Raw genomic sequence first — 14,828 nt, forward strand, 5'->3', positions numbered from 1 at the left:
TGGGGGGTGGCCTGAGGGAGGGGTGGTCACCTCCCTGAAAAGACCTGTGGGCTGGCAGAGGGTTGTCCCAGGGGAGTCGTGTCCCAGGATGTGTCCCCTTCATGGAGACCCCTCAGCTCTTCCCCCCACGGCCCGTGTCTGCTCCCAGTGACAGTGTAACTGCGCGTACTTGCCCCACTTCCTCTCCCCCGGCCTCTCCTCTGCCACCTGAGCCAGGGTTGCACCCCGACCGCAGCAGATGCTCAGTCAGTAGATGCAGGATGGCTCTGCAGAGCCCTGTAGCAGAGCAGGACAGCAGGAGAGTGAAGACCCCGTGTCAGGGCTGTGGAAGCCCAGTCCTTTCCAGAAGGCTCCCCTGGACCCCCAGCCCCATCTCTGGTCCTCAGGGCCCTGCCGGGACATCTCTGCTCCCAACCCCACCCTGTCCTCTCACTCACAGCACAGGGGACGAGCACTGCCGGGGGAACTGGGGCCACTTGGACCAGGTGGCCGCGCTGCTCTGGGTCCAGGAGAACATTGCCAACTTTGGCGGGGATCCAGGCTCTGTGACCATCTTTGGAGAGTCAGCAGGAGGGGAAAGTGTGTCTGTTCTTGTAAGTCTTCCTGGCCCTGATGTGGCTGCTGATGGGACCCCTTGCAGACCAGCCCATCTAGTCCTGGGACCTTTACTTCCAAGACCTGCATTCAAGGCTGACCTGACTCTGTGCAGAATCAGACGGTGGAGAGTTAAAGGCCAGACTCCCCTTGGCCCCCAGGAAGCTCAGGGCTCAGCTCAGCCTCCGGGGCCATAGTTGCAGCCACAGCTGCTACAGACACTCTCTTCCTGTCCTGTGTTGGTTGAGCTCATCCTCTCCTTCTTAATCATTTTAATGTTAGGAGTCGCCTCACTTCTCTTGAGATTAGGGGTGGGTGTAAATGATCAATCAGAGGAGCCGACCATGAGGTTGGTCTGAGTGTCCTTGTCTGACTTGAAGCCAGGCCTACAATTCAGGAGCCACGAGCACTAGGAATAGGTTGGAGGCCCCCTCTGAGGGCCCTGGTGGCTTGTCCATGCCCAGGAGGGAGGGCAGCAGTCTCTGGGGCTGAGGGATGGAGCTGGGCTGGGGAGAAGGAGAAGAAGAGGAGGGATGGGGGATGGGACAGGAACAAGGGACACAGACAGGACCTGGGAGTGTGGTGTGGGGAATGGGAATGGGGGAGACAGCGAGGGAAGCAAAGCCGGAAAGCCAGACTAGAGGGTGCTGGGAGCCGTGGGAAACACTCCAGCTCCCTCACGTTTGAGCAGAGGGTTAGTGCTATTAGTGCCTCCTTTTTTTTTTTTTTTTTGGCCACTTTGCATGTGGGATCTTAGTTCTCCAATCAGGTATCCATTGAGCCCCCTGCATTGGGAGCTTGGAGTCTTAATTACTGGACCACCAGGGAAGTCCCTGTTACTGTATTTGATGAATCTATGTTGGTTTCACAGTTCAACATTCAGAGGAAAATGTTTTTATGTTTCATGAAGTGGAAGAAAGGAAAGGTACAGAAAATCTCAAAGAAGAAAAATCATTCACAATTCCATTATCTATGGATACACATGTTGAGCTGTATTTTTCTAATTCTTTTTCAGAAGTCACCCTCTTTTTCTGACTATCCATCTATCAACCTAGCTAGAACTTTTATAATTCCTTTTCGAAATACTTGGCTGTGCTGGGTCTTCATCGCTTCACACTCTTTGCGTGCGGGGGCGTCTCAGTGCCATGCCTTGTTGCAGAGCTCAGTTCTAGGTGCAAGGGCTTCAGTACCTGTTGCCTACAGGCTTAGGTGCTCCACGGCATGTGGGATCTTCCCAGACTAGGGATTGAAACCGTGTCCCCTGCATTAGAAGGTGGATTCTTAACCATTGGACCACAAGGGAAGCCCTAGGTAGAAATTTTTAAACACAAACTTTCCCTAGCGTTATAAAACAACATAAATATTTCTCTGAGCATTAAACAGTCTTTCATATTTTTTGTATGTACAGTCAAGTAATTTCATTGTAAGAATGAAAAATACGTTATTTATCCAATCTCATAATATTGAAACCTTGGGTTATTTCCAATTTTTACTATTATAAACAACGTGAGCATTATTACAAATTGTTGTGTACCTCCATGCTCATTTTCCTTAGGATAAATTCTGAGTAATGGAAATGGGAAGTCAGAACTGTGCCTTTATTTTCTTTATTTTATATTTCCCGAGCCATTTAAACATTTTTATTCGCCTTAATTTTTTAAATTAATTCTTACTTGAGTATAGTTGCCATGAGAACTGTGCTGCTAAAGTGTTGCTAGGAGCTGCTGAGCTGGCCTTCAGATAGTGTTGATTGTTACAGTCAGTGGGCGCCACGCACCGCCTGTTCTGTCCCTCACTCTGCTCCTGCCTCCCTCCAGCTGAGGTTTTCCAACAGATGCTGGGCCCATGGTCTCCACAGTCCAGGACAGGGTTGTGGATGGGTATAGCTCTTGAAGACCACCCTCCCCATGAGCATAAACTCCCTTCTCAACACGGTCCTCCAGGTGTTGTCCCCCCTGGCCAGGAATCTCTTCCACCGGGCCATCTCTGAGAGCGGCGTGGCCCTCACTTCCGCCCTGGTCAAGAGGGACTCGGAGGCTGCAGCTGAGGTAGGTCTCACACCGGACTGCCCGCCACCACGCGCTGCTCTCCCCGATTGTCAGGGCCCTTCCTTAGAGTTCAGTCTGGCTCACATCCCCAGAAAATCATAGAAGTGAGAAATGGCTGAAGGGGAAGGGCAAGGACACACCTCAGCCCACCTGCTAGTTCTACCACTGAGCAAACTGGGGCAGAGAGCTGAAGTCCAAGAGCCTCGCCAAGGTCAGAGAGTGATGAGGGCAGAGCCGGACTCAGGCTCATGACTCTGGGCTGCCAGCCCCGTGCACTTTCCACTGAATACATGTCCCAAAGTGTGCCAGGTGGGGTGCTGCCCTGAATGTGTGCCATTGTGTATTATCTCGCTTAAGGTCTAAGATCAAGTGAACTCATTTACACTATGGTGGCCTGGAGTGGTTTCTCCCTGGGGACTTTGTGATGAGGTGGGTGCCTGAGAATTCTTCATGGCTTCATTGATTCATGCAACAGATAGTTTGGGGATAACCTGATACCTAGATTCTATTCTCAAGGAGGAGAGAGATTATGGATTACATAATTTTACCAGTTACAAAATGTCAATTGTACCTAGAACAATAAGGGAAGGTACCCGAGGTCATAACAGAATCCAAAAGGAGCACTTCGTCCACGGTACAGGGGAGGTTATCAGGAAAGGCTTCCTGGAAAAAAAAGAAAAATATGATCAACGAGTTGAGATGAGAAAGATCAGCAGTAAATTACTTGGCAAGCAAGGAATATCCAGGAAACAGGAACAGTCTGTGCAAATGTCCTGTGGCAGGGGCAAATGTCCGAGAGAGTGAGGAAGGCTCATGTGGGCAGAGCAGAAATTTCAGAGGAAACCTGGAGAGAGCTGAGCATGGGACCATGGCAGGGCCATACTACATAGGACCTGGTGACGACTGTGGCTTTATTTGATGAGCGTTAGGAAGACTAGGAAGGGTGAGCAACACAGAGGCTCTGCTGAGGAGTGTGCCTTGGAATCAGTGCTACAGAGCGTTTTGATCAGGCTGCAAGAGCTGATTTGGAGAGCGCTGGGGGTAGCACTGACTGAAGGGACTGGTAGAGAGAAAAGGGAGAGAAGAGGCTCCATGAATTTTTAGAATTTTTGAGAATGTTTTCAGAATTTGGGGATATTGACAGCCAGTGCCTATTAATCAAGCTTAAGTCCAAAAGGGGGAGCTCATTTAAAGGAAAGAAAGGTCTCAGAGATGGGACTGGATTTTGCTATCAAACAGGACAAGAAATCAAAGAATGGAGAATCTGAGACTCTTATTTTGCACTCTCGCTGTTTCTCTCTCCTCTACTTCTTCCTGTGCCTTTTAATTTTTCCACCAAATACATACTGAGCACTGATGTATGTCAGACACTGGACCAGGCTCTGGGCAGCCCGTGCACACTCTCCAGGGCCCCGCCATCGTGGCGCCTGACTTCTCTTCTGCATCTTCCCCTCTGGCTTCACTTTGCAACTGACTGGCCTGAGGCCAAACGACTATTAATTGGATGAGTCAAGATTTGAAATTAGAAAGTGGGATTCTGGATTCCAGGCTCTTAAGCGCCCCCTCTGTGCTGCCTCTCTTTAGATGTTCAGCTTTGAGATCCTTCTGTCCACTTTAACAGAGATAAAGCAGCGAGGCTGAGGAGTATAACTGGCATGCCTGGGACCCACGACCTACTGGTCTGGGGTGTTTACTGCTATCACAGGCTGCCTACAGCAAGGGAGGCTGGGACAGAACACCTCGGTACTGATGGAGGGAGAGGCCTGGCTCTTGAACTCTGCTGTCGCCTGTGATCTCTACAGCAAATTGCTGTCTTTGCTGGGTGCAAGACCATCACCTCAGCTGTCCTTGTTCACTGCCTGCGCCAGAAGACGGAGGATGAGCTCTTGGAGGTAACACAGAAGATGGTAAGTGCATCCAATCGGTTGGAAAAACAAGCCCCCCACCCTGGGAACAGGGCCCCAGGCTTCATCATTTCAGCTTCAGTCCTCTTGCCCTGGAAAAACTATCTGGGACAGTTTCTCAGCTCCCAGGAGTAGTGTCAGCCTCTGAATCTCAATGCGAATGTTTCCTTCTTTCTTTTTTTTTATTAATATCTCAGATGTTACCAAAGACAATAAATAACAAAATGAACAACTGAACAATGACCCCTCATATTTATCAAAACTCACCTTTTCCAGTCTTGTTTTCTGATATATTTTTAAGAAATTAAACATTACGTATGCTCAGAGATAGTTACCACCTTGAATTTTAGGAATGGGGTTATGTAGAACAAATAGTTTCAGAAAGCCTGCCACACCTTGTCTCAAAACCACCTCAGTTATGACCCCGTGGTGGCCCAGTTTCCTAGGTTTCCTGCATGTCTGCCTCGATCATCATTCTGTCATAGCTGTTTATCTGCCCATTCATCCATCCACCTGTTCACCCATCCATCGGCTCGTTCACCACCTTATTGTACATCTGTCCATCTATCGATGAATTAGAGTCCATCAGTATCTTCTCATCAGTCCAATATCAACTCATCTGTAACGTTCATTCATCTGCTACCAGTCATCTATATACCTATTTTATCACCCACCCCTGTGAAATCAGTGAACCATCCATCAGCTAATCCGCTGGGTAATCCATCTGCCCAGTAATCCCCCCAGTTCATCCATACTCCAAACAGTGATCAGTTTCATCAGTCCATGCATCCACTTATCCATCCACCCATCCACCCATCCATCCATCCCCTCTGCTAGGTGTATGGGTGGAGGTAACAGAGTGGGTGATGCAGACATAATTGGATATAGTCCCTGCTTACAAGCAACTATTCAAGGAGAAAGACGCACATAGACTTATGTGGATTAAGTGTGGTGGGAGTACAGAGAGGGGAAGCAGGGCTCCTTCACAGAGAAGGTGACATTCGGGATGGATGGCTATGGTGGTGGGTCATCACAGGAAGTTACAGCCTGACAGATACCCAGAGAACACATTTAGAGCCAGTGGGAACTGTTGGAATAGCCTGAGAACCTGGACTCTCTGTCTGGACCCTAGAATCCTGAGGCTACTCCTGGACTCCCAGGGGCTGTATTCCAGCACTGGACTCTGCTCTATTTCCATGGTTTAAGTCCAAAGTAGCCTTGAATCTTGGTTTCTCAGACTCAAATAAGGTGACCACTGTGCTCAAAGATAAACACAACTGTTTTCTGGTTGTATAAATTTCTTTCTAAAACTCCATGTGAAACAAGAGACCCACCTTATTTAGGGGGTGATTGGGTGACTTTGGGAAAACCCAGAGAACCTAAGAGTCCATGTTATTCTTCTAAGATCTTCTGAGATCATGTGGAAGTGTTTCCAGGATTATCTTCTCTCCCCATTACACACACACACACACACACACACACACACACACACACACACACACACCTGGATTGTAGGCCTACAACACATAATGGAGGGACCCTTAATGGGATTTCCCCTTACAAGGTCAGGCTTGTTAGCTTCAGCCTCACAATAGAACTAGTACAGTCTTGGCAGACTCACAACAAAGAGAAGTGTGGGCTGGGCTGAATTTCAGTCAGCTTGTATGAGTCAGGATTTTCTAAAGCAAGATAAGAAAACTCATCTCAAAGTGCCTTGAGAAAGGAATATGTTGGGACAGAATCTTCAGGTAACTCACTGACAAGTCTCGGAGTGGATGGCTTCAGGCACGGCTGGGTCCAGATGCACATGTGATGTGATTAAGAAACTGTCCTTATCCCTCAGCTTTTACCTTTCAGTGTTGGCATCACTCTCAGACAGATTTGTCCCCTGGGGAGGTTAAAGACAGCAACAGTACTCTAGTCTTACATATTATCTCTTAGGAAACCCTATTTCCCAACAATTGCAGCAAAAATTTGGGTAAACTCTATTGAACTGACATGGGCACATGTCCTCTGCTGCAGTAGTCCCTGTATTCAGGGATTAGGTGCACTGGAGGTCACATACAGATGCCTGCAATCATGGAGTGAGAGTGGGGAAGAGGGGGTCCCCCAAAGGAAAATCGGGGTGTTGTTGCCTGGAGGAAGAAGAAGGGCAAATGGGTGGAGGGCAGGGCAGGCACCAGCAGCAGTGCCCTGCAGAGCCCCCTCGCCCACCCCACACTGCTCCCTGTACTGGTACTCAGGGGAGGGTGTCCTGCCCACTTCCTCTCAGCCCAGCCAGGGTGGCACCAGGAGGGAGCCTTTGGTACCTTTTGGCACAGCTCACAGAGGTCAGCTTTCCTTCCAGGAAGTCTCCTCACCACAACCTCTGTCTTTGTCTTCACAGAACTTTTTCAAACTTGATTTATATGGAGACCCTAGAGAGGTAAGGACTTTGGTTTTTGATTACACATTTTAAGTCCTAATACCAAAGCTTCAGTTAATGATTAGAGAAGAATGAAAGAATTCTTCATGTGGAATCTTAGTAAATCCTAGTGTTTATGTGCTGACACTGAGAGGGGCTATGACGTCCTGGGTCTCACAGCTAGGGCGACCATATCATGGGACCAGAACCTGTTCCCCGACCCCCAGGCCACTGCTCCCCATCATCAACTCTCTGTCCCTGTCGCCAGCCAGCCCCTAGTCTTGTATACATTCCTAAAAACGCCCTGTTGGGAGAAGGTGGATGAGAAACCTCCACTGTGGGGACTGGAGATGACTGGGTGAAGGGCTCTTCAGAAGCCTTCAGGAGGGGCCCGGATCGTCTCCTGGGGGCTGCAGGGCTGACTGGCTGTGCAAGTCGCACTGTCTCCAGATCTGTGGGGAAAGGAGCCACGAGTCTCAGTCCTCAGGACACCACCCCCCACCCAGTCTCAGGAAACTCCAACAGCAGCCTCTCCAGGCTAAGAAAACATTGAGCCCTTGTTGACTGGTGTTTCATTATCAATAAATATTACATATAACTAACTATCTGTAAGAAATGTTTATTACATAAAGTATCTTTAAACAGAAACATTTACAGAGCAAGGTTGAAATAATGTGACCAAAGGCTCTCAGGAACCCGATTCCTTATTTTGCCGGCGCAGCGGCTCAGCATTCGCTGTATCAGAGTCATGGTGACTTTATAGAACTTAAATATCACGAATAATGAGAATGTTACCAAGTCAAGAGGGGTTCCTGCTGCTGGCCAATTACGACCTTTAATCAGAATGCTCACAATCTGGGGAGATGGTGGGCTCAATGTCCTCCCCAAAACCACCAAGTTTCTCTTTGGCCATGAAACCTTTTAAGGAACAACTGAGAAGTCACCTCAGTTCATCCCTGGAACGAGGGGTCCAGAGTGGTCGCCGTCCCTGTTCACCTGCAGGCTGGTGTGCAGGTGGTAGACTCCTCCTGGTCTTCCTCTAGGTGTTATCTTGCTCTTATATTTGGGAGATTCCAGATGCGTCAGCTAGGGAAGAGATCCGATCATCTGTGAATTTCTTATTCTTCATTTCTGCTTCTTTGACCTATGGGGAGAACGAACAAGCTGGGCAGGGCATTGGGTGATTAAAAGATTTGAAAGGTGTGCTTGGGCTGAGGATGAGTAGAGCACTGGGGGGCCTGGTTCAAAGCTTAGTTATCTTATAGCTTTTCAAAAGTGACCCAAAAATGGGGGGCTTCCTTGTGAGGCTGGTTTCCTGTGAGAGGAGCTTACAAGAACTGACTGTAGGTGGAGAGTTGCATAGGGACATATTAATGTATGCTTTTCAAATAAAATACACATTGTATTATGTATTTTTATACCAATTTGAGTGAAGATTTGCCCCATCACCTGACTATTGCTATCTCCTGGTCACAGTTCTGCCCTCTGGGGTCCACGACTTAGCCCTGAGCGTGTGGCCACCGGCCAGGAGCACATGCAGGTTGTGAGCTCTGGCATGTGGAGACGGGGATGCGGGTGTGACCTGGAAGGGGAGGCACAGACAATACTCTGCCCTCTTCCCCAGATCTACCCTTTCCTGCCCACCGTGGTTGACGGAGTGGTGCTGCCAAAGACGCCAGAGGAGATGCTGGCTGAAAAGAACTTCAACACTGTTCCCTACATCGTCGGAGTCAACAAGCAGGAGTTTGGCTGGCTTCTGCCATTGGTGAGAAAGCGCAGGCCTCGTAGAGTTGTCTCCCCTGCCATCATATCACCCCTCCCATCTGTGGCCATATCACCCCTCATATCTCTGGTCACAGAACACTTTTTTCTGCAGACCCCTCTCTGGGACCAGGGCAGCTGTCCCCTTCATACGAAAGTTGACATTTCCACGGAAACCATCTCCAATGGTCCACGCTGTCATCTGGGAGACGTAGCCCTGGGGACCCGCATCCCCACACACTCTGTGGTTGTCCTCCCATCCATGAATCCTGAAATGTCGGTTCCAGGAGGGCTGGTAGAGATCATCACTGGGCAGATGACAAACCCAAGGCCTGGGCAGGGCAAGGGGCTCGGGAGTTCTGGAGAGCAAGGCCTGGGGCCTGCAGCCGCTCCCCTCAGGCTTGCTGCTACCGTGCTTTCTCCACAAATCCGCCCCACTCCTGCACCCATGCTCTGTCATCTCACGGAAAGAGTCAAAGGAGCCTGCATCTTCCTGGGTCAAAACTGACTTCAAAAGTTAGGAAGTACTTTCCCTTCTGACAGAGAGAAACAAAGCAGGCCACTAGGTGACTAGTAACAGATCTGATTCAGTTACACCCCTGCTCTAGGGAAAAGATCCATCATGAACTGAACCCAATCCCTGAAATGAAAGCCTGGAGCTTATTTAAGGAGTGGGTGGGAGTGGGGTGGGGTGGGGTGGGGTGGGGTGGATCGTCCATGTGACTAGACCACCTGGATTTGTTAGCTGGCATTTATCTGGAGAAGAAACAAACTTCTGTCTTTACGACAGGAGGCAGTGGTGTAAGTAGAATCAAGGCCCCCACTGAAGTTAGGCTTTATCATCTCACAGGGACTGGAGGAGAGAGCAAGAATTATCCCCTGGATGTTTGTTTTCCATAGAGATGGCTCTCAGGTCATTGAGCAAACCATTTGGGGTGGAAGAGTTACATCTAAAGGGGCAAAGATAAGATTTAAAATTACAAGGTTTCTTAAGTAACTGCTCAAGATGGGTTTCATGGACCTACCTGCCCATCACCAGGTGTTGGCTGAAACAAACAGTAAAATCTCCTGGCAGCCCAGAGCTCTTTAAGGGGACCTGCGGTCATCCTGGGGACATGGCCTTAAGCTTCCTGCAGCTGTCCTGAAGTTTGGTCAGGACAAACTCTTAAGACAGAGTTTTGATCGAGTCGTTATGTACAGAGTTCTGTGATTCTTCAGCACGATTTCAGAGGTTTTACGGAAGGACCAAAATCTTAATGGCAGTATTTGGGGCTTTCTTAGTTATCTGACACAGCGCGGTATTAGTGGGGCTGTGTCCTCTGCCCCAGAGCCTTCCACTTCAACACTAGGCTGGCTGAAACCTTCCCTTTCTGCCTTGATGACCACTGTGGGGGCTCTAAGCCTAACTGTGTGTGTGTGTGTGTGTGTGTCTGTGTGTGTGTGTGTGGTGTGTGTCTGTGTGTGTGTGTGTGTGTGTGTATACATATGTATGTATGTATATCCTTCCCTGGTGGCTCAGTAGTAAAGAATCTGTCTGCCAGATGAGATGTGGGTTTGATCCCTGGGTCAGAAAGATTCCCCTGGAATAGGAAATGGCAACCCACCCCAGTATTCTGGAAAATCACATGGACACAGGAGACTGGAAGGTCCACGGGGTCACAAAGAGTCAGACACGGCTTAGAGACTGAGCATGCACACGTGTATCTGCTTGTGTGTGTGTGAACACACACGGAGCCGGGACAGATTCTGTTAACAATCACGGTATTCTCTCTGCACTCCTTGATCTCTGGATATGAAAGTCCATTTGATGCATTGATTTTACCCGGCTCATCAAAGGCCCAGGCCCACCAAGCCAGGACGGTGGCCCTCAGCCTGCATGAGTTTGCTCTCTTGGTCACTTTGGTTTTTCCTGCCATTGCCTATGATTTCACAATCGCTTAACCTCTGTTTCAACAGCTCGTGAGATATCCACTCTCTGAAGTCAAGCTGTACCAGAAGACGGCCACATCACTCGTGTGGCAGTACTACCCCATCCTGGTAAGAGGCCAGGAATCACAGGAACTCAGGGATGTGAAGTTGTAGCATGGCTTCTAAAGTGAAAATGAGGAAGTTGTTCACCTTTGCAGTGATTGCTTATTGCAATAGCACTTTTCAGGTGGCAGAGGACTGATTAAAAGCAGTTATCTCATGCCCTTTTAGGGAGATGACTTAAGTTTACTTTGTGATTGTCAGAGGGTTTTACAAAAAATAACAACATTGTTTGCTCATGTGTATGAAAAGCTACAGTTGGTTTCCATGGCTTCAGTGGTTTTGTCTGCACAGATAATTGATAAGTCTGGCCTCCATTTTGTATTTAATTTTAACAGTGGTCACTTTCACTCGATCTGTTTCAGAACATTCCTGAGCAACTGGCTCCAGTGGCCACGGACAAGTATTTAGGAGGGACAGACGACCCTGTCAAAAAGAAAGGCCTGTTCCTGGACTTGATAGGAGATGTGATGTTCGGTGTTCCGTCTGTGAACGTGGCCCGTCACCACAGAGGTGAGTCCCGCACACTGAGCAGGAGGAGGTCCCCACCACGCCACCGTTGCTGACTCCTGCCCGGACCTCGGCGCAAGCACACCGGTGGGAACTGCTGAGGCTCATCCAAAACTGACTGCATCCAGGGCACTGTCCTATGTTGGTTTCCACCAGAAGCAGACTCTGAGAAAGGATCTAACTGCAGGCAGTGTATCTGGGGGTGACCCCAGGTAACCCTGGTAGAGGAGTGGAGAAGTGACAGGGATGGAGAAGGAAGTCAGTCTACCCTGTGCTGCCAAGCGAGTGTCCGCCCTGGACACCTGGAGCTGGGGAACCAGCAGAAGACGCGGCTCAGGGTTTTCCCCAGTCAGTGGCAAGAGAGCTGGGCTCTTTATCCTCCAAATTCCATGAGTCATCGGTTGAAGGCTGTCCCCAAGGGCAGTTAATTCCCTGGTGCTTTGCCCATCTGTACACATGGGCAGAGTGGTCTCTGGCTACCAAAGACCTCAGGCAAAGAGCTGCAGATATGGGAGGCAGACCTGAGGTCAGTGTGCCGGGATGCAGAGAACATGGGGAAGCACCGACAGCCTCTGCCCAGGGGCCCCTCCCCTGAATTACAGTAGTCTGTGGGGCCACAGGGCACATACTGGAGGTTTTGTCTTAGACGCCTTCCAAGGTCAGAGCTAGCTGCCAACTAGTTTGTTAGCCAGTGGAGCCGGGGATGGCGTGAGGCCAAGCATAGGATCAGGAGTGTTGTCTGGGGGACTTCACTGATGATCTGTGGTTAAGACTCTGTGCTTCCGAAGCAGAGGGCAGGGGTCGAGCTTTGATCACGGAACTTATATCCCGCATGCTATGGGCTGCAGCCATAAAAAAGGAGTGTTGTCTGGGACCAAGAAAGTCAAAGGCCTGAGCACCGGACGAGTAGGAGCAGGTGGTCTGGTAAATGTCAGTGTCTGTGGCCAAGTTCAGTTTATGCCAGTGTGTGCCGTGTCTGCCACAGGACCTTCCAACATTGACCCGAGTCTGTGTGTGGGGTGTGAGGTCAGGGATGGATGAGCCCACCTGGAGAAGAGGTGATCCTTTTGGGTACCTTTTGAGTTCCTCACAGGACCCTTTCTTTCCTGGAGTCCTCACTCACCTAGTCTGCAAGCCAGGAGATGGCACTTTGGTCCAGACTTCTCTGCATAACCATGCTAGGAGGGTTTAAACCTGGAGACTTTATAAGCAAATAAAATGTAGCTACAGCTGACATATTCCATCCCCAAGCATTCAGTAATTTGGAGGTGCTAGCTACCACTGCCTCCTTCCTAAGGTCCTGATGACCAGCCAGGGGCTTCCCAGAGTCAAATCCTTCATGTACTTGGTCTTGCCTCTTGCCGTGTGTCGGATTTGTAGTATCGCGTCTGCATCCGTGCCGCTCCCAGCCATGCTAGGCTTGAGCTTTCTTTTATCTGACTTCTCATGACTTTGTTTTTCTTTCTTTTTTTTACACTTTTCATTTTATATTATAGTGTACCCAGTTACCCATCCTGTGATTGTTTCAGATGGAGAGCAGGGAGACTCAGTCACATATGTACATGACATGCCGTGACTTTGAATTCAGGGTCTTATTGCCAGCACTTCTTGGAGTTTATCAGGAAGTGATAAACCACCTTATACTTCTCTTGTAGCTCCTAAGTGTTATTATTGAAATCTCTGTCCTACATTTCTGTGAAGATTATGTTGTGATTCTGGGAATTTTTTTTTAAATAAATCTCAATAGTTTAAGGTGAAACAGTGAAAAAAAAACAAACCACAATAAGAGGAAGGGAAAGAAGATTATCATAATTGTAGTTCTCTCAATTCTCGTTTTGATTAAAAAACGTGTTACTCTAAAAGAAAAAAAAGCATTTTCTGAATATGAATTAATCTGACCATTGTAGAAATTTTTGAAAATAAGGGAACATATGAAGATGCAACTATACATCGCTCATAATTCCTTCACCTAAAGTATCAGCTATACATTTTGACATATTTTCTTTTATGAATCTTTCCATATCTTATGTATAATTTTAAAATTAATTGTTATGTTGTTCATGGAACACTGTATTGTAGTCATTTCCTCACTGTAAGTACTGTTTCATGAAAAATCTCAATTATTACATGGCATGAAGGATTACATTTCCTTTAGTGTCCCTGTCCTAGTGGATATTTAGCCAGGCTGCTCATTTTAATGCTACACACAGCATCATACTCAGCCTCATGCGCACATATCTTTAGCCAAGTCTCAATCATTTTCTTGGGGTTGTATTTGGAAGTAAAACTTAATCTGGGCTGTTGGAGCATTCTAATGTTCTTGATACATTTTGTGAAATTGCTTTCCAGTGTGTGGGAGTGCAAATTTCTTAATTATCTCACTTGGGATAGTCAGATGAAAAGAATAAAAATAATGCTGCCAATTTTATATCAGTCCTTCCTCACCAAAAAAAGGAGAGCATCGCTTTGTTTCAGTTCACATATTTTTTATGACTAGCTTTCTCCCACCTCCTACTTCTCCTGTAGCTCCTAAGTGTTATTATTGAAATCTCTGTTCTACATTTCTGTGAAGATTATGTTGTGATTCTGGGAATTTTTTAAAAAATAAATCTCAATCGTTTAAGGTGAAACAGTGAAAAAACACAAACAATAGGAGGAAGGGAAAGGAGGTTGTCATAATTGAGTTCTGTCACTCACACTAGGCCTTTCTTGTGTGGCTGGGCTCTGAGTTTCTTTCTCTTTTTTGCCCACAATATGCAATATGGTTCCCTGAGCAGGGATTGAACCCGCGCCCCCTGCAGGCGACGTGCAGAGTATTAACCACTGGAACAGGTTAATCAGGGATGTTCCCTGATTCTAACACTTCAGAGTGGCAGAAGCAAGAGTAAACACTGTCGATACAACAATTTCTGCTTGACCCTGAAGCACCTGTTTAGCACGTGGATTATGGAACCATGGGAGGATTGTTTCTTCCAAACAACACCTCTTGCTAAACTAAGGGTGACATGATGGGGTGGAAAAAGGAGGCAACTAAAGTATTCTACATCCTCCTGTCAGGGTGGTGTATATTGTTACACCATGGAGTGGACAAATATTTAATAATATAAAGAAGTTATTATAGTCATTACAAAACTACATATCCAATAATACCCTTATTTTTTATACATCAGTGCTAAAATGTTAGCAGAGGTTTCTCAGAGCGGTGCGATCATAAGTGGTCGTTTTGTTCATTCTCCTTTTTCTGCATTTTCCAAATGTGAGAGTGTCAAAAAGCAGGGAGAAGTTATGATATTCCGCACCAGTCTGCCTTGGGGCCTGACCCTTCCCCATTACAGTCACTGGCTGTGGCATAACGATCAGTGCAAAGCACAGAGCTCCCCAGGTGGGGGCCCACGAGTTAGCCCTGAAGGAGCAAGATGGGCATCTCTGCTGAAGCATCAGCAGAATAAGTAACACCTTCTTGGGGCTTCGAGAGGGAGTGGAGAGAGGGGAGAGGGGAGGCAAGGAGAGAGGCCAGGAGAGAGGGACTGTCCCCTTCCTCAGCCTTTTTGCCATTTCAGCACACTCCCTGGGCCATGC

At 48.0% G+C, this 14,828-nt stretch overlaps 1 protein-coding gene across 3 annotated transcripts in view; it reads left to right on the forward strand.

Annotated features, from left to right (window-relative positions):
• The window catches only part of LOC102188887 (liver carboxylesterase), a 29,962-nt gene that overhangs the window by 12,199 nt on the left and 2,935 nt on the right, over positions 1-14,828 (forward strand). For all 3 annotated transcript variants that reach the window (XM_018062003.1, XM_018062004.1, XM_018062005.1), the window contains exons 5-11: positions 440-593; positions 2,538-2,642; positions 4,445-4,549; positions 6,933-6,971; positions 8,575-8,715; positions 10,668-10,748; positions 11,105-11,252. In XM_018062003.1, the coding sequence (XP_017917492.1) occupies positions 440-593; positions 2,538-2,642; positions 4,445-4,549; positions 6,933-6,971; positions 8,575-8,715; positions 10,668-10,748; positions 11,105-11,252 (773 nt within the window). The remainder of the gene's footprint in view (positions 1-439; positions 594-2,537; positions 2,643-4,444; positions 4,550-6,932; positions 6,972-8,574; positions 8,716-10,667; positions 10,749-11,104; positions 11,253-14,828) is intronic.

The sequence above is a fragment of the Capra hircus genome, chromosome 18, assembly GCF_001704415.2.
Source record: "Capra hircus breed San Clemente chromosome 18, ASM170441v1, whole genome shotgun sequence".
NCBI classification, from domain to species: Eukaryota; Metazoa; Chordata; class Mammalia; order Artiodactyla; family Bovidae; genus Capra; species Capra hircus.